Source organism: Stylophora pistillata, chromosome 4 (assembly GCF_964205215.1).
Source record: "Stylophora pistillata chromosome 4, jaStyPist1.2, whole genome shotgun sequence".
Taxonomy (NCBI): domain Eukaryota; kingdom Metazoa; phylum Cnidaria; class Anthozoa; order Scleractinia; family Pocilloporidae; genus Stylophora; species Stylophora pistillata.
Window position 1 is genome coordinate 22,807,147 of NC_142522.1, and position 15,807 is coordinate 22,822,953.

At 36.7% G+C, this 15,807-nt stretch overlaps 2 protein-coding genes across 2 annotated transcripts in view; one reads left to right on the top strand and one right to left on the bottom strand.

Moving 5' to 3' along the window:
* Window positions 1–1,023: 1,023 nt before the first annotated feature.
* Window positions 1,024–9,890, bottom strand: LOC111323646 (E3 ubiquitin-protein ligase CCNB1IP1). Its single transcript, XM_022927051.2, has 13 exons — window positions 9,815–9,890; window positions 8,935–9,044; window positions 8,820–8,835; window positions 8,024–8,083; window positions 7,850–7,920; window positions 5,552–5,626; window positions 4,463–4,577; window positions 4,157–4,177; window positions 3,661–3,752; window positions 3,249–3,271; window positions 2,743–2,855; window positions 2,248–2,298; window positions 1,024–1,803 (listed from the first exon to the last, which is right to left on the bottom strand). Exons 2-13 carry the CDS (start codon window positions 8,995–8,997, stop codon window positions 1,634–1,636), a joined length of 870 nt encoding a protein of 289 aa, XP_022782786.1. The 5' UTR covers window positions 8,998–9,044; window positions 9,815–9,890; the 3' UTR covers window positions 1,024–1,633.
* Window positions 9,891–10,125: 235 nt separating this feature from the next.
* The window catches only part of LOC111323633 (uncharacterized), a gene marked incomplete at its 3' end in the record, with an annotated part of 5,901 nt that continues 219 nt past the window's right edge, over window positions 10,126–15,807 (top strand). Inside the window, exons 1-8 of the mRNA XM_088757936.1 lie at window positions 10,126–10,730; window positions 11,346–11,497; window positions 11,607–11,717; window positions 11,835–11,981; window positions 12,329–13,016; window positions 13,824–14,065; window positions 14,304–14,479; window positions 15,213–15,807. The exon at window positions 15,213–15,807 is cut by the window's right edge and continues 219 nt beyond it. Coding sequence (XP_088614062.1) covers window positions 10,358–10,730; window positions 11,346–11,497; window positions 11,607–11,717; window positions 11,835–11,981; window positions 12,329–13,016; window positions 13,824–14,065; window positions 14,304–14,479; window positions 15,213–15,807 — 2,484 coding nt within the window. The remainder of the gene's footprint in view (window positions 10,731–11,345; window positions 11,498–11,606; window positions 11,718–11,834; window positions 11,982–12,328; window positions 13,017–13,823; window positions 14,066–14,303; window positions 14,480–15,212) is intronic.

Here is a 15,807-nt window from a genome sequence, read left to right on the forward strand (position 1 = left end):
ACAGTTTGTAGAGCTGACCACCAGATACCTCTTACAAGCAGCTGATGTATTTGAGAAATAAGTAAACGAGACTCTGCTGGCCCGTATTAACAAGACAATTGGAGCGACGACGTCAACTTGAGTGACGTCTGGAAAAGGCAGATTTTGCAAGGATTACCTTGCCCTTTGACCAAAAGTTTCAAGTGTCCTTCAATGAAATCTTAAGGCATTCTGAGATCATCTGCATGAAAATAATCCCTATTTTACACATATATTTGAGGTCATTCAGGGGTATCATTTTCGTTGAGTGCTTTTAGTCGTTTTGATCGCAAATTGTTCTGCTGAACTTTGTAATAACGACGCATTTTGTGATAAGCTTCGCATTTCTTCATAGGCATTGCAGAGTTTTGTAATAATGTCGAGCTACGTATTTTTTAATAAAGGCTGCACCATTTTGTAGTATTCGTCGGTCTACACAATTTGTATCAATATCTCACAGCAAATTATTGTAATATATTTCTCGAATCTTGCAATATAGTATTATTCCACAGTTTGATTATTTGTGGTTCCCTGACGGATGCGAATAAAGATTCGTCAAGCAGCAGTTTTGGCGGGACGCACTGCTCAAACACTGAGTTACGTAACAAGTTAATATTTCCCAGGAAACATTCCAACAGCTGTTCCGAGATATCGCCGATGTATCAGGCGTACTTTGTACTTCATGGCAAAACTAAGGTTATTAAAATTTGCGTCAAGACGTTGTTACAAATTGCATAGAACGACGATTTTTATAAAATGCTGCAGATCTTATTTCAAAATGCGTAGCTCGCCTTCAAAATACTGCAGTATCTATTTCAAAATGCGTAGATCATAACAAAATGCCGCAACCGTTATCACAAAATGCGTACGTAACTACAAAGTCCGTCGTTATTAAAAAAACGTCGTAGAACACAAATATTTTCCGTGTAAAGACCGCTTTTACTCTGGCTATGGTCGAAATCTAACGAAGGTTTGGTTCTTAGTAGCAAACCAGAAATTTCCGTATCAAACGAATAAATATTTTTATTTGCTTGCTTACCGCTGACAAAAAACCGAGAATTACTTACACAAAGTGTGGGTATCGGCAAGCCGTTTTTTTTTTCCTTCTACGTTACGACAGGCACGAGTTGAGAGGGGGGCATTGGGGCTTGTGGTTTTGGCTATTTTTTAAAATCGGTTTTTTGGTTTTTGTGCCAAAAAACGTTGGTTTTTCCGGTTTCGTGGTTCATTGCGTTTCGCGGATTTCCGTTTTTAGCATTTGGTTTTCGGTTTTCGTCAAAAATTTTGACGGGCACTCGGATTTGGTATCCGATATACTTTTTCGGTTTTTTTTTTTATTGGGGTTCCGGCTTCTCTTCGATCTGAGCAGCAGTTATACGTCTCTACTGATCTCGAATAACCGCGAAACCTATGGTGCTCCACTTGTAACCACAGTATCAGATCGATTGGGATTTTGACAACTGAGATGTGCAAATTTATCGGTGTGGACGGTTTTGCATGCGGTTTTCGGTTTTGATCGAATTTTTTTGCGGGTTTGCGGTTTACAATAGACCCCAATGCCCCCGTCATATAAAATAATACTCTTAACTCCAACACCAAAAATGTGAAAATCCAGCTAGTCCTTATGAGTTCCTTTCTGTCCCAGTCGTTTGCTAATTCCAGGGGTCCCAGTAAAATCAAGGGTGAACTTGCGAGAAGCTGCATCGGAATCATTCAGTTGCCCGTGGCTTGGAGTTGACACACGAGCTGACACCGGAACTGGTGGATCGAAGACTTGAAATTCTCCTACCGTGCGAATGAAGAGTAATTACAACAGTACATTAACAAACATAAAATAATACCAAAACTAACTTTTAACAATAAAAACATCTTCATTCACAACTTGCATTGGTTTCTTCTTTACGTCGGTATACAATTTCATTTCCAACGCAGAAATAGAGTTGAAACTTAGAAAAAAGGTGCAAGTCACTAAGATCCCGTAGACTGGATAGAATTACAAGGCTCACAATTTCCACCACCCTCTCCCCACCACTCCCCCCCCCCCCCTAATACTATGATTACTTTTTTTTTTTTCCACTTCAACGTTTTGGCTGGAGTTCACCATTGCTCTGAGAAGGGGGGTTGAGGCGGTGTCACGAAGGGGTTTAAAGTCGAAAGAGAAATTCGGAAATCAAATGGAATTTCACAAAGACCGTTATGTTACTCAGCGACCTAGTAGAGTTTACTTACTTTCTGCAGGGTATCTCACATCAGCAGAACTGGCTGTGCGTCTTAACAACTCTGTGAAAATTTGAAACAGAGTAACACCTATCTTTATTTCTAGTCCGTTCATCAATGTTTTTGTAGGTATTGTCGTGTACGTGGGTAGTTTTTTAAATGATACGAGACTATGCATTGACTGGTCCAAAGCCTCTGTTTACATAAGAGGACCCTAAATTTAAGCGGAATGATCTTAATAGACTTGATAGGCAATTTGACTTGTGAGTCCATTCAAAGTAAACGAGGCTAGTTTTTTATTGTGTAAATAAATATTCACGTAAAGATAGAGAAAAAGCCAATCACCCTTGGGTCAGTTTTCTCAAAACAGCGGCTTAATAGCACCACGTACAGGTTATGGCTATAACCCAATCGAGAAAGAAGAAATCTCCTTGCTTGGACACTTAAAAATCCTTGTGAAGGATCGAGCCTTGATGCATAAAACACTTGTTTTGCTGTTTATTTTACCTCCGCCTGTCCCGAGTGGAATCTCAAATACGTGACTCACTTCTCCTCCCAACCCACGAGATTCAAGAAATCTTTCTTCGCGTCCTTCTAAAACCGCTGGTGTTATCGTTTTTCTATAGATGTAAAATACGCACACATTGACTACATACAATGGTTAAAGGCGATTATGCGCAACAAACTCATCTTTGCTTACCGTAGTATTGTCTGCGTTGAAAAACTGCGAGGCAAACTTCAGTGAGTAAATGATCTATTTTAAAGCAAAAACTGCGCGTCGCGAACTTCGTCCAAGTCAAGAATATTTCAGTTCACCGAAAACTTCTAAGCGGCGTACTTTTGAAACAAAACTCCTCATCCCTTTTTTCCATTGGTCCGCTCGATAGCTGTGGGGCTTAACAAATTACTGCGAAAATGCTCAAGGGATCATTCTTATAGTAGGTCATCACCAATAAAGAATTGAAGCGGTACAATGGTTTTCAAAACACTTTTCTCTCGATTTCTCTTCTTACCTTCGAAGTGAGTCGTACATTCCCTGTTAACGTAAGAAAACAACTTTCTGTTAGACAACATTGCATGATCACAAAGTGGTGTACATTCCGTTGACTTAACAGAAAGGATATCATACAGTAAGGTATGCATGCATCATTTGAAGTGACAGTCATTCACAGATCTTCACAGAACAGAAACAAAGATTTAATTTCAAAAACAGATCTTTTAGAAAAATCCTCCGTAATGTTTGACCGGAAATCAGGGGTTACTTGGCAGCGACTCTTTAAAACTATAAGAAAGAGAAAGCGGAACCTCGTGCAGGTGTGATTAATTAGACTAAAATCGAAAGGAAAAACCAGTACACGCTCTTCTCTCCTATAACAATACGATAAAGATAGTTCTCATCACGTAACTAACATACAAGGTATTCACCTGTAGCTTTAGATACTGTCTATTCTTCTCCATGATTTTCTCAGACAGTTCATTATTACGCTTTTTAATATCCTCTAGCTCCTTCTTATCATCTGTAAGAAGCAAAACAGTTTTCATGCAAAACATTAATAATAACTACATATTACTGACAAAGAAGTGATATAGCTTTCACATCAACTAATTCTAAATTAATTATTTCATTTATCACTGTTATGAGAAACATTTAGAGGCATCAACTAATTTATTACTATTTTTCTAGTATATAGTAATGTAAGTGCATTCAGTTTTCTAAATGCGCCCTAAAAGCTTTTTATTATCATCATCATTATTATTAATATCATTATTATCATCATCATCATCATCATCATCATCTTACATAAAGTCTCTTTTCCTCCTGGGAATTCATTTACCATAGGCTACACTAAGCCTATTATTCTTATTATTTCCCCCTAACTGAGCGTCAGAATAATCAATGAACTAATTTCTAAACACTTACTTGATGTTTGGGTTTTCAAGGCTGTTTATAAGTTGAAATGTAGTCAAGGAAATACGTGGGGTATACCTCCAAAGTCTACAAAAGAAAGTTCCCATAAAATGGCACGTCTTGACCGTATCCTTGACCTAGCAGGGAAAGATCCGAAGTTTTCCCCGTCCACGCAATTCAGTAAGACCCTTACACTTTTACTGTGACAAGTATACAATTTGTTATACGCGCATTTACACCAATCTTAAAGATCAAGATGAAGTATATAAAGAACTGCTAACATGACTAACGAACCGCTAAATACAGACAGTAGGATACAGCTCACTTCTGCTTGCACTTTAGAGAGAACTTGACTGTAGTACTGCTCCAGCTGACTGGCCTTCTCTCTTGCTTTGTTGGCGACATAATCCTGGTACATTTTCTCTTGGTGTGTCTATGAAAAAGAGGAAACGAGTTGAGGGTGGAGCTTTTAAGTAATACTTACAATACTATTTGAAAACTCGATAAAATCTGCATTTATTACAACGAATTAAAAATCCCAATGATCTAAAATTACCAAAAATCTATCATTGTAAACTTTCTGGAATCTTTCTGATTATCAACAGTTCCATTTGAACATTTATTCACCATACTAAAGCTACATGGACTACAAGGCAAGTATGGAATTATGCAATGAAAGTGTGTTCTTGTGTTGTGATTTGTGAAGTTATCTGATCATAACGCTCTCATTCCCTAAGGTGTTTTACATATCAGAGGCTTTTTTGGGGGATAGTTTTTTCGATAACTCTATGTACAGGACTCAACTAAATCTTAATCTAATTATGAGCTTCAATCCCATTATCTAGTGCTCCAGTGTTGAAATAAAGGTTATAGTGATCATGTGAAGTCACTTGAGCCTTACTGCAATAACTTTAGAATAAATATATGTTCCTCGTATCTAAACATTATACAAAAGTATAGAGCTACACCCATATATTGAAGACAATTAAAGAGGCATTTCTTTCACTAGAGAACTTTTAAAGATTACCTTTCCAGTTTTTTAAGGAACCTAAATTAAATATTCATTACCCTTAATGAAATATTTTGGTGTAAAAATAAAAACAAAACGTTCAACAACCCACATTAATTAGGCTAACATTTTCTCATACAGCTGGTGGGTTTATTTTGCCAAAATGTCACAAAGAACTTACTAGTTAAGAAATACATTAACCCAAACATTTAACATGTGTCTAGCAAAAAAAATTGTCTTTTTTATCAAATTCAAAAAAGCTTTGAAAGTCTTGATCCAGTAGTACTTCAACAAACCCTGCTTACACACCAGAAGCTGCTCAAAAGGTTATAAAGTGACTGATGTACTAAATAAAGAGTAAATTATAGCATAATCATTTCATCACTAAATATCATCACTTGATAAGTCCAGAATGCTAGTGCTCTTGAACAGATTTCCATAATAACCTCAGGTTTTTGACCAGCCAATACCATCTGTGAAATCAAAATAAAGGGCCCGCATCTAAGCCATATTGCATTATAATTGACTCAATAACAGATTAGGACCTGCCACTTTGAGGAGGATCAAATAGGTTTAAAAGTTAAGGCTCATTGTCCGGGTGGGGGGGAAACCTGGGGAACCCGTGACCCCCCTTTTTAAGCCTTTCTTTGCGTAAAACACAGCATGGAGCTTGACATGACAATCCGCTGAGTACCCTCGGTTAGGCTCGGTGTCACCCCCTTTGAAAAATCCTGGTTAAACCCCTGGGAGACTATATAAAAGGTCTTTCATTGAAGGGGGGGGGGGGAGTATTTCACTGTTTCCAAGTACCTCTGGACTAGAACACTTAGTTGAGAATTCCACTTCTATATTTAACAATTATTCGCCGAAGGCAAGGTGAATATCATGGAATAATCCCCAAGATGAAGTCGAGGGGATTATGCGACAATATTCACTGAAACTGAGGCGAATAATTGTTTTAGTATAATTTCAGAGCTGAACAAAAGAGAAATCTCTAAAATCATAACATTTTAGTAACATTTATTAACATTTTAGTTTAACATTTTATATAAACCGCAAGGAGCGGTTTATATAGCGTCATATAAGGAACCACTCGACCAATCAGATTAATTATACTAATAAGTATTAGTATAATTTCAGAGCTGAGCAAAGAGTTTCCAGCAATCTGATTAGTTGAGCGGTTCCTTATATGACGCTATATAAACCGCTCCACGCCGTTTATATAAAATGTTAAAATAAAATGTTAATAAATGTTACCAAAATGTTATGATTTTAGAAATTTCTCTGTTGTTCAGCTCTGAAATTATACTAAAACAATTATTCGCCTCAGGTTCAGTGAATATTGTTGAATAATCTCCTCGACTTCGTCTCAGGGATCATTCAACTATATTCACCTCGCCTTCAGCAAATAATTGTTAAGTATGGCTAAAACTAACACTATGTGTGGAATTATCAGTACTTCTAAAATAGGTTTCTTTAGTTGATGCAGGGTTAAATACTCTTCAGGACCTAGTCATAATATATTTAACTTTCCATATAAGTACTCTAGCCATTATGTGTTTAAGGCGGCTAGTACTAGTTTCCTCGCACGGGGAACAGGACACTCTTGTGTCATGCGCGAGAGAAATGTGTGAAAGAAGCGCAAGATTAGAAGACGAAAATTCAAAACAAAGATGGCAGCATGAAGCTTTTTTCTACTATTGTACGAAGTTTACCTAACAGCATGTATTTGATGTGATGAACGGCCACTGCGTATGCAGGAGACAGAAACGAAGATAAAGAAGATGATTCTCGGAGACACAAAGGTTGCTTCACATCTAAACGAAACATCCAAGCGATATGCAATCTTGCGACAACGAAAAAAGAATTCAAGTGAAGGATAATCTGCCTGAAGTGCAAGAAGACTGTGAAACTTCAAGGAAAATAATATAATTTATAGCCAGAAGTTGTGAGTAGGTCCTTTAAGATAAGACTGGGAGGCCGTCTTTGACGGCTAATGAATGATTTTCTAAGCAGCAAACGTCTCTGAACATCAGATTGTAGGTGCTCGTGTGAACACATGCACTAGTCAGCGGTAGCTATAACAGATCATGAGCAAATGTCGATCTTATAGAATCCAGATTTTCAAATGCGTGAGAATGTGTGTGGGAACTGCTAAACTCATGAACGCTATTGCATGAAAACAAGTCCAGTGACCCCTTTTTATTGTTCCAATATGATAATGACGTTGAAAGGAATCGTCAGAAAAAAAACTAGACTATTTTACGAAAGGACATTTGGAATGCGTGAAAATTGCCTTTTGCTAGATTTTCTGAAATTCTGCTCTGTAGAATTTTTTTAAAATATTTGTGCATTTTCCTTCTCAAGTGCCGAAAGCAATCACTAAGAAAAATCACGGGGTCACCAAGTTAGTTTCCAAATTATTTGAGCCATAAGCTAAAAAATGTGTCTGAATAATCCTTTGAAAGCATTGCCATGGAAACTGCTAGTGACGAAATGACACCTATTTTTGGATAACCAATGATTATATAATTCAACCCTGTAAAAGTTTTCACAGGCCTTGGTCAGTCTTTTTGTTGTATTCTTCAAAGATACAAGCCATCAAAAAGATGAAAACTAGTACCAGCCACCTTAAGTCAAAAGGGAACTTCATTTTGTAATAGAATTGATGAAAACGATTCATCTTAAACACTTACTGATTTGAATTGCTCAGAAGCCTGTAGATCAACACGTATGACATCAAATTTTGCAGAAAGATTAGTTTCACCTGATAATGTAGAATAATTAAAAAAGATGAATGAATTAGCTAGTTTACATTTTTCCCTATTAATGTATAGTGGACACTTACTTCTGAGAATCACTATACTTACATGCTGGACAAATGAGGCTCTTGTTAAATTCTCTTGTTCCATCTTCGTCGCAAAATATATCTTGACTCAAAATCAAGGATGCTGCTCTCAAGACAGTAAAAGTACTGTTCATTACTACATCACAAAATGAGCTGAATTGATTGTATTAGCCCCCTTATACTTTTGCTCTGATGAAGGGCTAACACTCAAAACATCAGCTTTTACATTATCAATTCAGTTGATGAAACCAAAATTATCTTGTTATACTCCACCACCAACCCAGCCCCACAGTTTCTTAAGAAACTTACCCCCTCTAGTTAGTCAGTCAGTCTCTAAATGATCAAGACTCCGCAACCCAATCATGCAGTCCATCAATCAAACAATGAATAAAAGAATCAATCAGTAACATTGACAGAAGCTCAGTTGTACATAAAAATTCTGCCATAAATTTTGTATAAAACTTTATCTATCATAGAGCCAGTTTTGATCAGGTGGGATGAAGAGAGAGCTTGGTGTAGTTCTTATGACACTGTGCACACAGTTTGATTAAATTTGTCAATCTTGCTAAATTTAAAAAAATGCCACACAGTCACATATTCATTCAAAGTCTCTCTTAAAACACATAATTTTACACTGATATGTACATGATGATTTTAGAACCATTTTGATTTTATCCCCCCCGAAAAAAAAAACCCTTTAGACTGCCTTCTTTTATAAACATGTGCTTATTTTACAACATTCAATGATTTACCCACCAGATCTTTCAACTAGAAACGAGAAATATTTTCAAAGTAAAGCTCACATTGTAAAAGGATACGAGAGCAAGATGTAACCTGGATATTTTGAAGATTAAAAATAAAAAATCACCTCAAAACATGTAAAATAAAATATCATTAAAGGAATTGTGGCATAAACTTTAACAAATTGCTTACCCAAGCGTGTGTATTCAGCCTCTTTCTACACTTCCTAAAATTGCAGAGTAAGTCATTATCCATTTTTCAATTCTTTGGTAAAACGTGATCAACATCAAAGTCTTGAAAGCCTAAAACAAAGATAAAAAATGAGAACGATAAACCACAAGAGGTCGAGCTCTGATCTTGTCTTGACATAAAAAATTTCTAGGTACAAGGATAACTTTGTGCTAATCTCATCAATCTTGACTAATGGAGCATTATATTTCGTACTCAGTTCAAATCAAGAAACAGGCCTTTAAAGTATTTCCAAGTTAAGCCTATCTGTTAATTACATGTGTATGTGTTAGGAGGCCCTGTTAGGGAGGTATAGATGTCGCCCGTCTGAATTTCAAACTTTGTCACGTCTCCATTTCGGAAGGTCCTGATGTCGCTGACGCAATTTCATCAATGTCGTGCTCGAAGTCGCATTTTCATTTCCCCGATGTCGCTGTTTCAACGCCATGTCGCCCGTCGGAATTTACCCCTATCAGTGCCTCTGTTATGAAATTGCCGCAAGCAAGTTCGTCAAGGCATCCCAAAACAACTGTCATGACGCCTTGAATTACGCGTACAAAATTTAGCAAGCGCTGTTCCTCGGGAAAATATTTGTAAAAACAAAAAAGCGCTCATAGTCTCAAAAATCAGAGCTTTAAAAACTACAAATATCCCTAATCGTCTTGATAAATTGATAGGTTTACTGAAAACCGAGAAAATGTAAATCTCATAAGTTGTTAGTGAACACGTCACTTTGAAGTCTGGAAGTTATTGTAGTTTATTTTGGTTTATATCCTAAATAAAATTGTCACTCAGTGTCTTATCTGAATAAATAAACAGGAAATTCTTAAATAGCAGTTCTTACCGTAGCTTAATCCAGAAAATCGATGGCCTTTTTCATTAAAAATCCAGCAGTTCACGCTGTCTCCCAAAGTTTGCGTGACGAATGACGCATGCTCAGTGGGTCAGTTGGCCAGCTGTACTGGTCGGCCAAGTCCGTCTCATTCTCCCCCGGTCGAACACTTCGAAACGTGTATGGATGCTTTGACCGGTCGTCACTTATTTCCATCCACCAAACTGACGTGACGTCATATGATCTCCCGTGAACATCTTCGGTTAATGCGTCGGAACCTTCTCGTGAAAACAAACATGACGGATGATCCTGCTGGATTCCCATCGTTTTGTGAGCTTTTCAGGGGCATATTTTGTTTCGCTTGGTTCATAAAACAGGCTTCTGATATATTTCAATAAATCTTGAAAACTTGGGGTATTCTTTTCCAGGGTAAAGCTGTTTAGATTCCAAAGGCGGAACAACGTCAGTTTGATAGATGGCGTGACAACCTGTGTATCTTTCCATCCATGAAACTGACGTTCGGCAACAGGCGATCGAGCACGAAAATTTTCGGTAATGTGCCGAATGGCTTTCTCGCAATTTCGAAGATTTTCCCGCAACCAATTGTTGTTTGGCGGGCTTTTTCGAAAGGAAATTATAATAAGGTTTCCTCGTCCGCGAGATCTGGAAGTTTACAGAGTGTTTGTTATGGCTTTGCCAGCAAATGCTGAAGAAAGCGGTTTAGCTGAAGGCATGCATTTAGAAAGTAAGAACGACAATGCTACTGAATCCAAATGTACTTGGCAGGCAATGTTAAGAGGTTCAACAAACAAGTATGTTGGCTACGTTAAATCAGTTGAAGAAGCTATGGCTGTACTGAGGGAATATGAACTGGAAACTACATCAAAATTCTCTTGTTTTAAATCCGACAAAATGTTTGGAGCTGGAGGTAAGACAAAAAAAGACATAAAAAATTGCGAAAATAATAACCTTAATTATCAACACATTAAAATAACAATAAGAGTAATAATTATGGAAAGTTCTTTTAGCCATTCTATTATGTCCTGATCAGTAAGTGTATCTAACCAAGCACTAAACATAGAATTACAGAGTGTGGGTGGTACAGTGATGTGAATATATGTTGTGGGCATGAGAGGGGGTCTTATAAACAGCGTTATCCCTTCAGTAGCTTGATGAATTTATCAATCTATCATAAGTTTTAAATATTTTTCTCATAAATCCTGTTATTAGGTAACTATAGAATTTCTCTTAGTCGTTATATAAATATTAATGTAAATAGCACCTTTTTTTTCCTTTCTTGTGTCCACTAATTAGTAAGGGATCTTCCCTAGCTAGGTTATTGACACTCTTAATGAAGTTTTCCATCCATCCATCCATCCATCCATGCATGAATGAAATATCATTCTTTGAATCTCTGAAATAGTAGCTGGAAAAGCTGTGACATAAATTGGGTTGAAAGTAGTGTAGGTAGCACACCAGGATGCAATGGAGATTATAATTAACATAAATGTAATGAAAGGTCTCCTTTGTTTCCACGGCACAGATCCCTTTGCCAGGCAAAGGAAAGTGTATTTTAAGGATGATAAAATTCCATTTGATGGAGTACCCTTCAGTATAATTGCCACCAAGGTGTTTGACTGCCAACATGGGCCAGACAGGAAAAAGTCATTTAAAGCAAAACATGCTGAAAACAAGGTATTTTGGTTGTGACTAACAAAGTCTACATTATCCTTTTACGTACAACCTTTTTGTGCTTTTAACACAAAGAGGCAAGGGGCTTAAAATATCAATTTTTTATTTACAGATTGATGATCACTCCTTTACAAGGAAGCGGTTTTTACATCAAGACACAATGAAGTTTGGTTGCCCAGCAAGTATTCGGTTATCAGAAGTGGTAAAGTATTACAATTACAAGGTACAAAACTGCAATCACCATACTGTTTACATCCATAAATTTGATATTTTATTCCTGCTCAGTAAAAGAAGGTCTCTTAATTTGAATGATTATTTCTGTTTTGGCTTAATTACATAGATCAGGGAGAACACAGAAAGACTAAGAAGAGACATGTCCAAAAAGCTCAAGACTGATATAACTGATGGTCAGAAACCAGAGTTTGAACGTAGAATATATATCCAATTACCAAAAGGGGATGAACACAGGGATCACATCATTGGAAAGGTTTGTTGATGCCAATGAAAATAACTGTCACAAGTTAGCCTAATAACAATTATATTAATAATTTTTGTTTTGGCTTCTTTGTTTGTATAATGGCCGATTACACAGGTGAAGGCTTAACAAGTAGTTGCCTTGGACTGAATTAGAGGTTGATAAAATTCTACACATAAATGAATTTTACTAAAGAACATAATTTTGACTTATTCGCTTGTTAAAGTTGTTCTGTCCCATTGAATAATTAAATTGGCATTTTACTAGTAGCTACAACTATCAGCGTAACAGTTTTGATATATCTTTCTCAAAAATTGTGGTCCCATTTTCATTTTTTCCTTCATGAATCAAAAAACCAGGTTGGTGGTATTCTGCAGCCCATTGACAAAAGGCTTGTACACAAGATCGGAGAGCTTGTTGGCGAAGGTGTGAAAACTGTGGACGAGATGAAAAGACATCTTCGGCAATTTGTAAAGACTGAACTGTTCCCAGAGCAAACTCCACCATCATCTACAAATACACGATATTATCCAACAGATGTGGATGTAAGGAACCACATGTACCAGGCCTCAGTGAAAAAACTGCTGTCCAAAACTGATCAGGAGAACCTTGAAAAGAAAATTAAAAGTTGGCATCAGGAGAAACCTCAAGATTCATTCTATTTTAGACCCTGTGCACTATCATTGTCATCAATCTATGCTGAAAGCAACAGTGATGACAAAGATGGAACTTGTATGCAAGATGATCTTCTATTTGCTCATCAAACAGCCTGGCAGAAAAATCTTATGGTCCGTTATGGAAATGAAATCACCCTTCTTGACGCAACATACAAGACAATGCGATATGAGCTCCCTCTATTTTTTCTAGTGGTGAAGACAAATGTAAATTACATAGTTGTTGGTTCTTTCATCATTCAAAGGGAAACCACAGCTTTAATACAGGAAGCACTAACAATCTTCCATGACTGGAATGCCAACTGGAAACCCAAATTCTTTATGACTGACTTTTGCCATGAGGAGATCCATGCCATTGAGAGCACATTCAAAGGTAACAATGACTTATTAATAAAGGTCTAATGTTTACAAAGTGAGAGAACCTACATTGAAATTGTAGCAAACTAAACTTAGTCCCTAGGGAGAATCGAATCAAAGTAAGAAAACTTTACAATTCTCTTTTTAATCAAAACCTTGCTTTACTTAACTTGAATTGTTTTCAGTAGAGTGTACTGATCAGTAAGACTTTAATTAGAAAGGGTGACAAACTACCAGGTTTCACTGGTGGTTCCAAAATTACCTAAATATGACATACATTTCATACTAATTAAAAATATATATATTACTGAATCAAAAATATAAAAATGATGGTAGCACAGTGCTACATGACCAATATGAAAATTAGAAAAAGAGAAACAAGGAAAGCAGATACTAAACAGTATGACAAAAATGGTGCATGAATTAAAATTATTACTTAAAATAGGTTGCTATAAAGTTGTGAAGAAGTTACAGACGTATGTTTGTGCAAGGCTTCATTAGATTAGGCCCTGCTCATTAAAAATGCTTGCAAGATGTTGAAAGAGTTAAAGTAACAACTATACAATCCTAATACCCTTGATCCATCCTTGGGATTCGAAAACAAGGGCATACATTTGAACCTTAGTACTTAGGTCTTCAGTTAAAGAAGTAGCGGTAGATATTTCCACGTAGGCAAAACTACAAAGTTAAGCTTACAGTAGGCTGATACCATAGGGGTTACCTCCTACATAGTGCTTAATTATCTAATCTTTCAAATGACTAATGTACCAACTCTCTCAAATGTAAATGTACATGAATTTTCCCTTTTAATTTGGTTTAACAGATACAACTACATATATTTGTGACTTCCATCGTGAACAGTGCTGGGAAAGATGGCTACGAAAGTCTGAAAATGGGTTGACTGACAACAGAGAAGAGGTCCTATCATTGCTACGTAACATTGCAAAATCATCAACAGAAGAGTTGTTTGAAATAAATTTGTCTTCCCTCAAGGAGAGTGCACTTTGGCGGGCTAATCCCAAGCTCAGGAAGTGGTTTGAAAAAACTTGGCTCATAGAGTCTGAGGTAAGAAATGAAATATTGCCCACCGCACATAGTTTTTCACTTCTCTGTGATACCCTGTGAGTATGAACAGAACAAAAACTTGCCTCTGGAGGCTTACCTCTTTTTTACCTGACATGCACAACCTTTTCTAACTTATTCATGTATAAGCAATCATGAATTGATACTGTGAGCTGTTAACATGCATCAACACCAATTCATTTAAAAGTTCAAGTTTCCTGTACTTTGTTTAACATTACAGCGATGGGTGTGGGCTTTCAGGCGAGACAGATTTATGTTAAATATCAACACCAACAATGGCATTGAGCGACAGAATGAGTCCTTGAAATACCAGTACCTGAAGGACCGAAATAACAACAGCCTCAGTGGGATGATTACAACATTAATTGAGGAATTTTTACCAGACAAATACAGAAGGTACAAGTAGATACTAGAAGTGCAGTTAGCAAATTCAAAAAATTCCCATGCTCACTGTATGTATTAAGGTGGGTCAAACCTTTTCTCTGTACATTCCACCATGTATACTTTGATGGATCAATATTTCCACTCTTTATCAGTTGATGCTATTATTACTGGAACCAAATGAATGCACCATCCTTGCTTAAAAGTTACAATAATTTTCTCGGCAAAACAGGTTACTAGCAACATTATAGCCTATTGAAAACACACCTCATTTTAGCTTTCTATTGTTAGAACTCAAAAACAAGCTCAGCTGTGACCCCTCTTTTTATTATTGATCTATCATCATTATGCTACATTACACCTCAAATTTTGAATTATTTAAGATAGCTTCCAAAATATATTTTTAAAGTTTTCAAGTTACATCTTAGCATACTGATTAAAATTTGATAATAAAAGCTTGTCTTTGAGTTATAACCAGTTAAAGCCACAGGTTACTCCATGTTGTTCACCTATTATGTCAAGAAAATGATCATAATTACTTTTGTTAAGTAAGGGTTGCATTTTAGTTTGGAAACAGTATTATAGCTGCATAAACTGATAAAGATGAGTACTATGGTACAATCAAAGTATGTGCTGGAGTGTGCTGGAAATAGGTCTCAGCCACTTAAATAATGTGACAAATCTGAAATATGTAAGTCTGATATCAATACATTAGAAACAGCACATTAAAAAGCTGTTAATTTTCCAGGTATGTGGAGCTCAATACAAAATGCAGTGAACAGTACAGGCGTTACAACTCAGATGTGCCAAAATACTTGCACAATAAACCCAGACCGTTTATTAACCATTGCAGACAGAGAATAAGATCAGCTGTTGAAGTGGAACCTCACCACATTAAGGAAGTTTGCACTGACACAGAAGTTGGTCAATTCCAAGTGAGATCACTCTCAATAAACACTTGGTACAATCTGTCTTTTGGTTCCAGGGATGTAATGCCACATTGCAGCTGTCCTGATTTTTGCCATACTGGCCTGCTATGCAAGCATTTTTTTGCAATTTTCAACTACTTCCCCACCTGGCAGTGGGATACATTACCAGAAAAATATCGCGAAAACCCTTATCTCTCACTAGACAAGGAGCATGTGTTTGCTGATTTTACTAAATACAAAAGTAACAAAGAAAATGACAATGTTCTTGATGAAGAGATACCAGAAAAACAGCCAGATGACAAAGCAGTAGTCCCACAACAGAAAATAAAAGGTATTGAAAGCCAAATCAGGCAAGAGGCAATAATATGTAGGGAGAAACTTAAAGGACTAACATCTCTGACATACAATATTGAA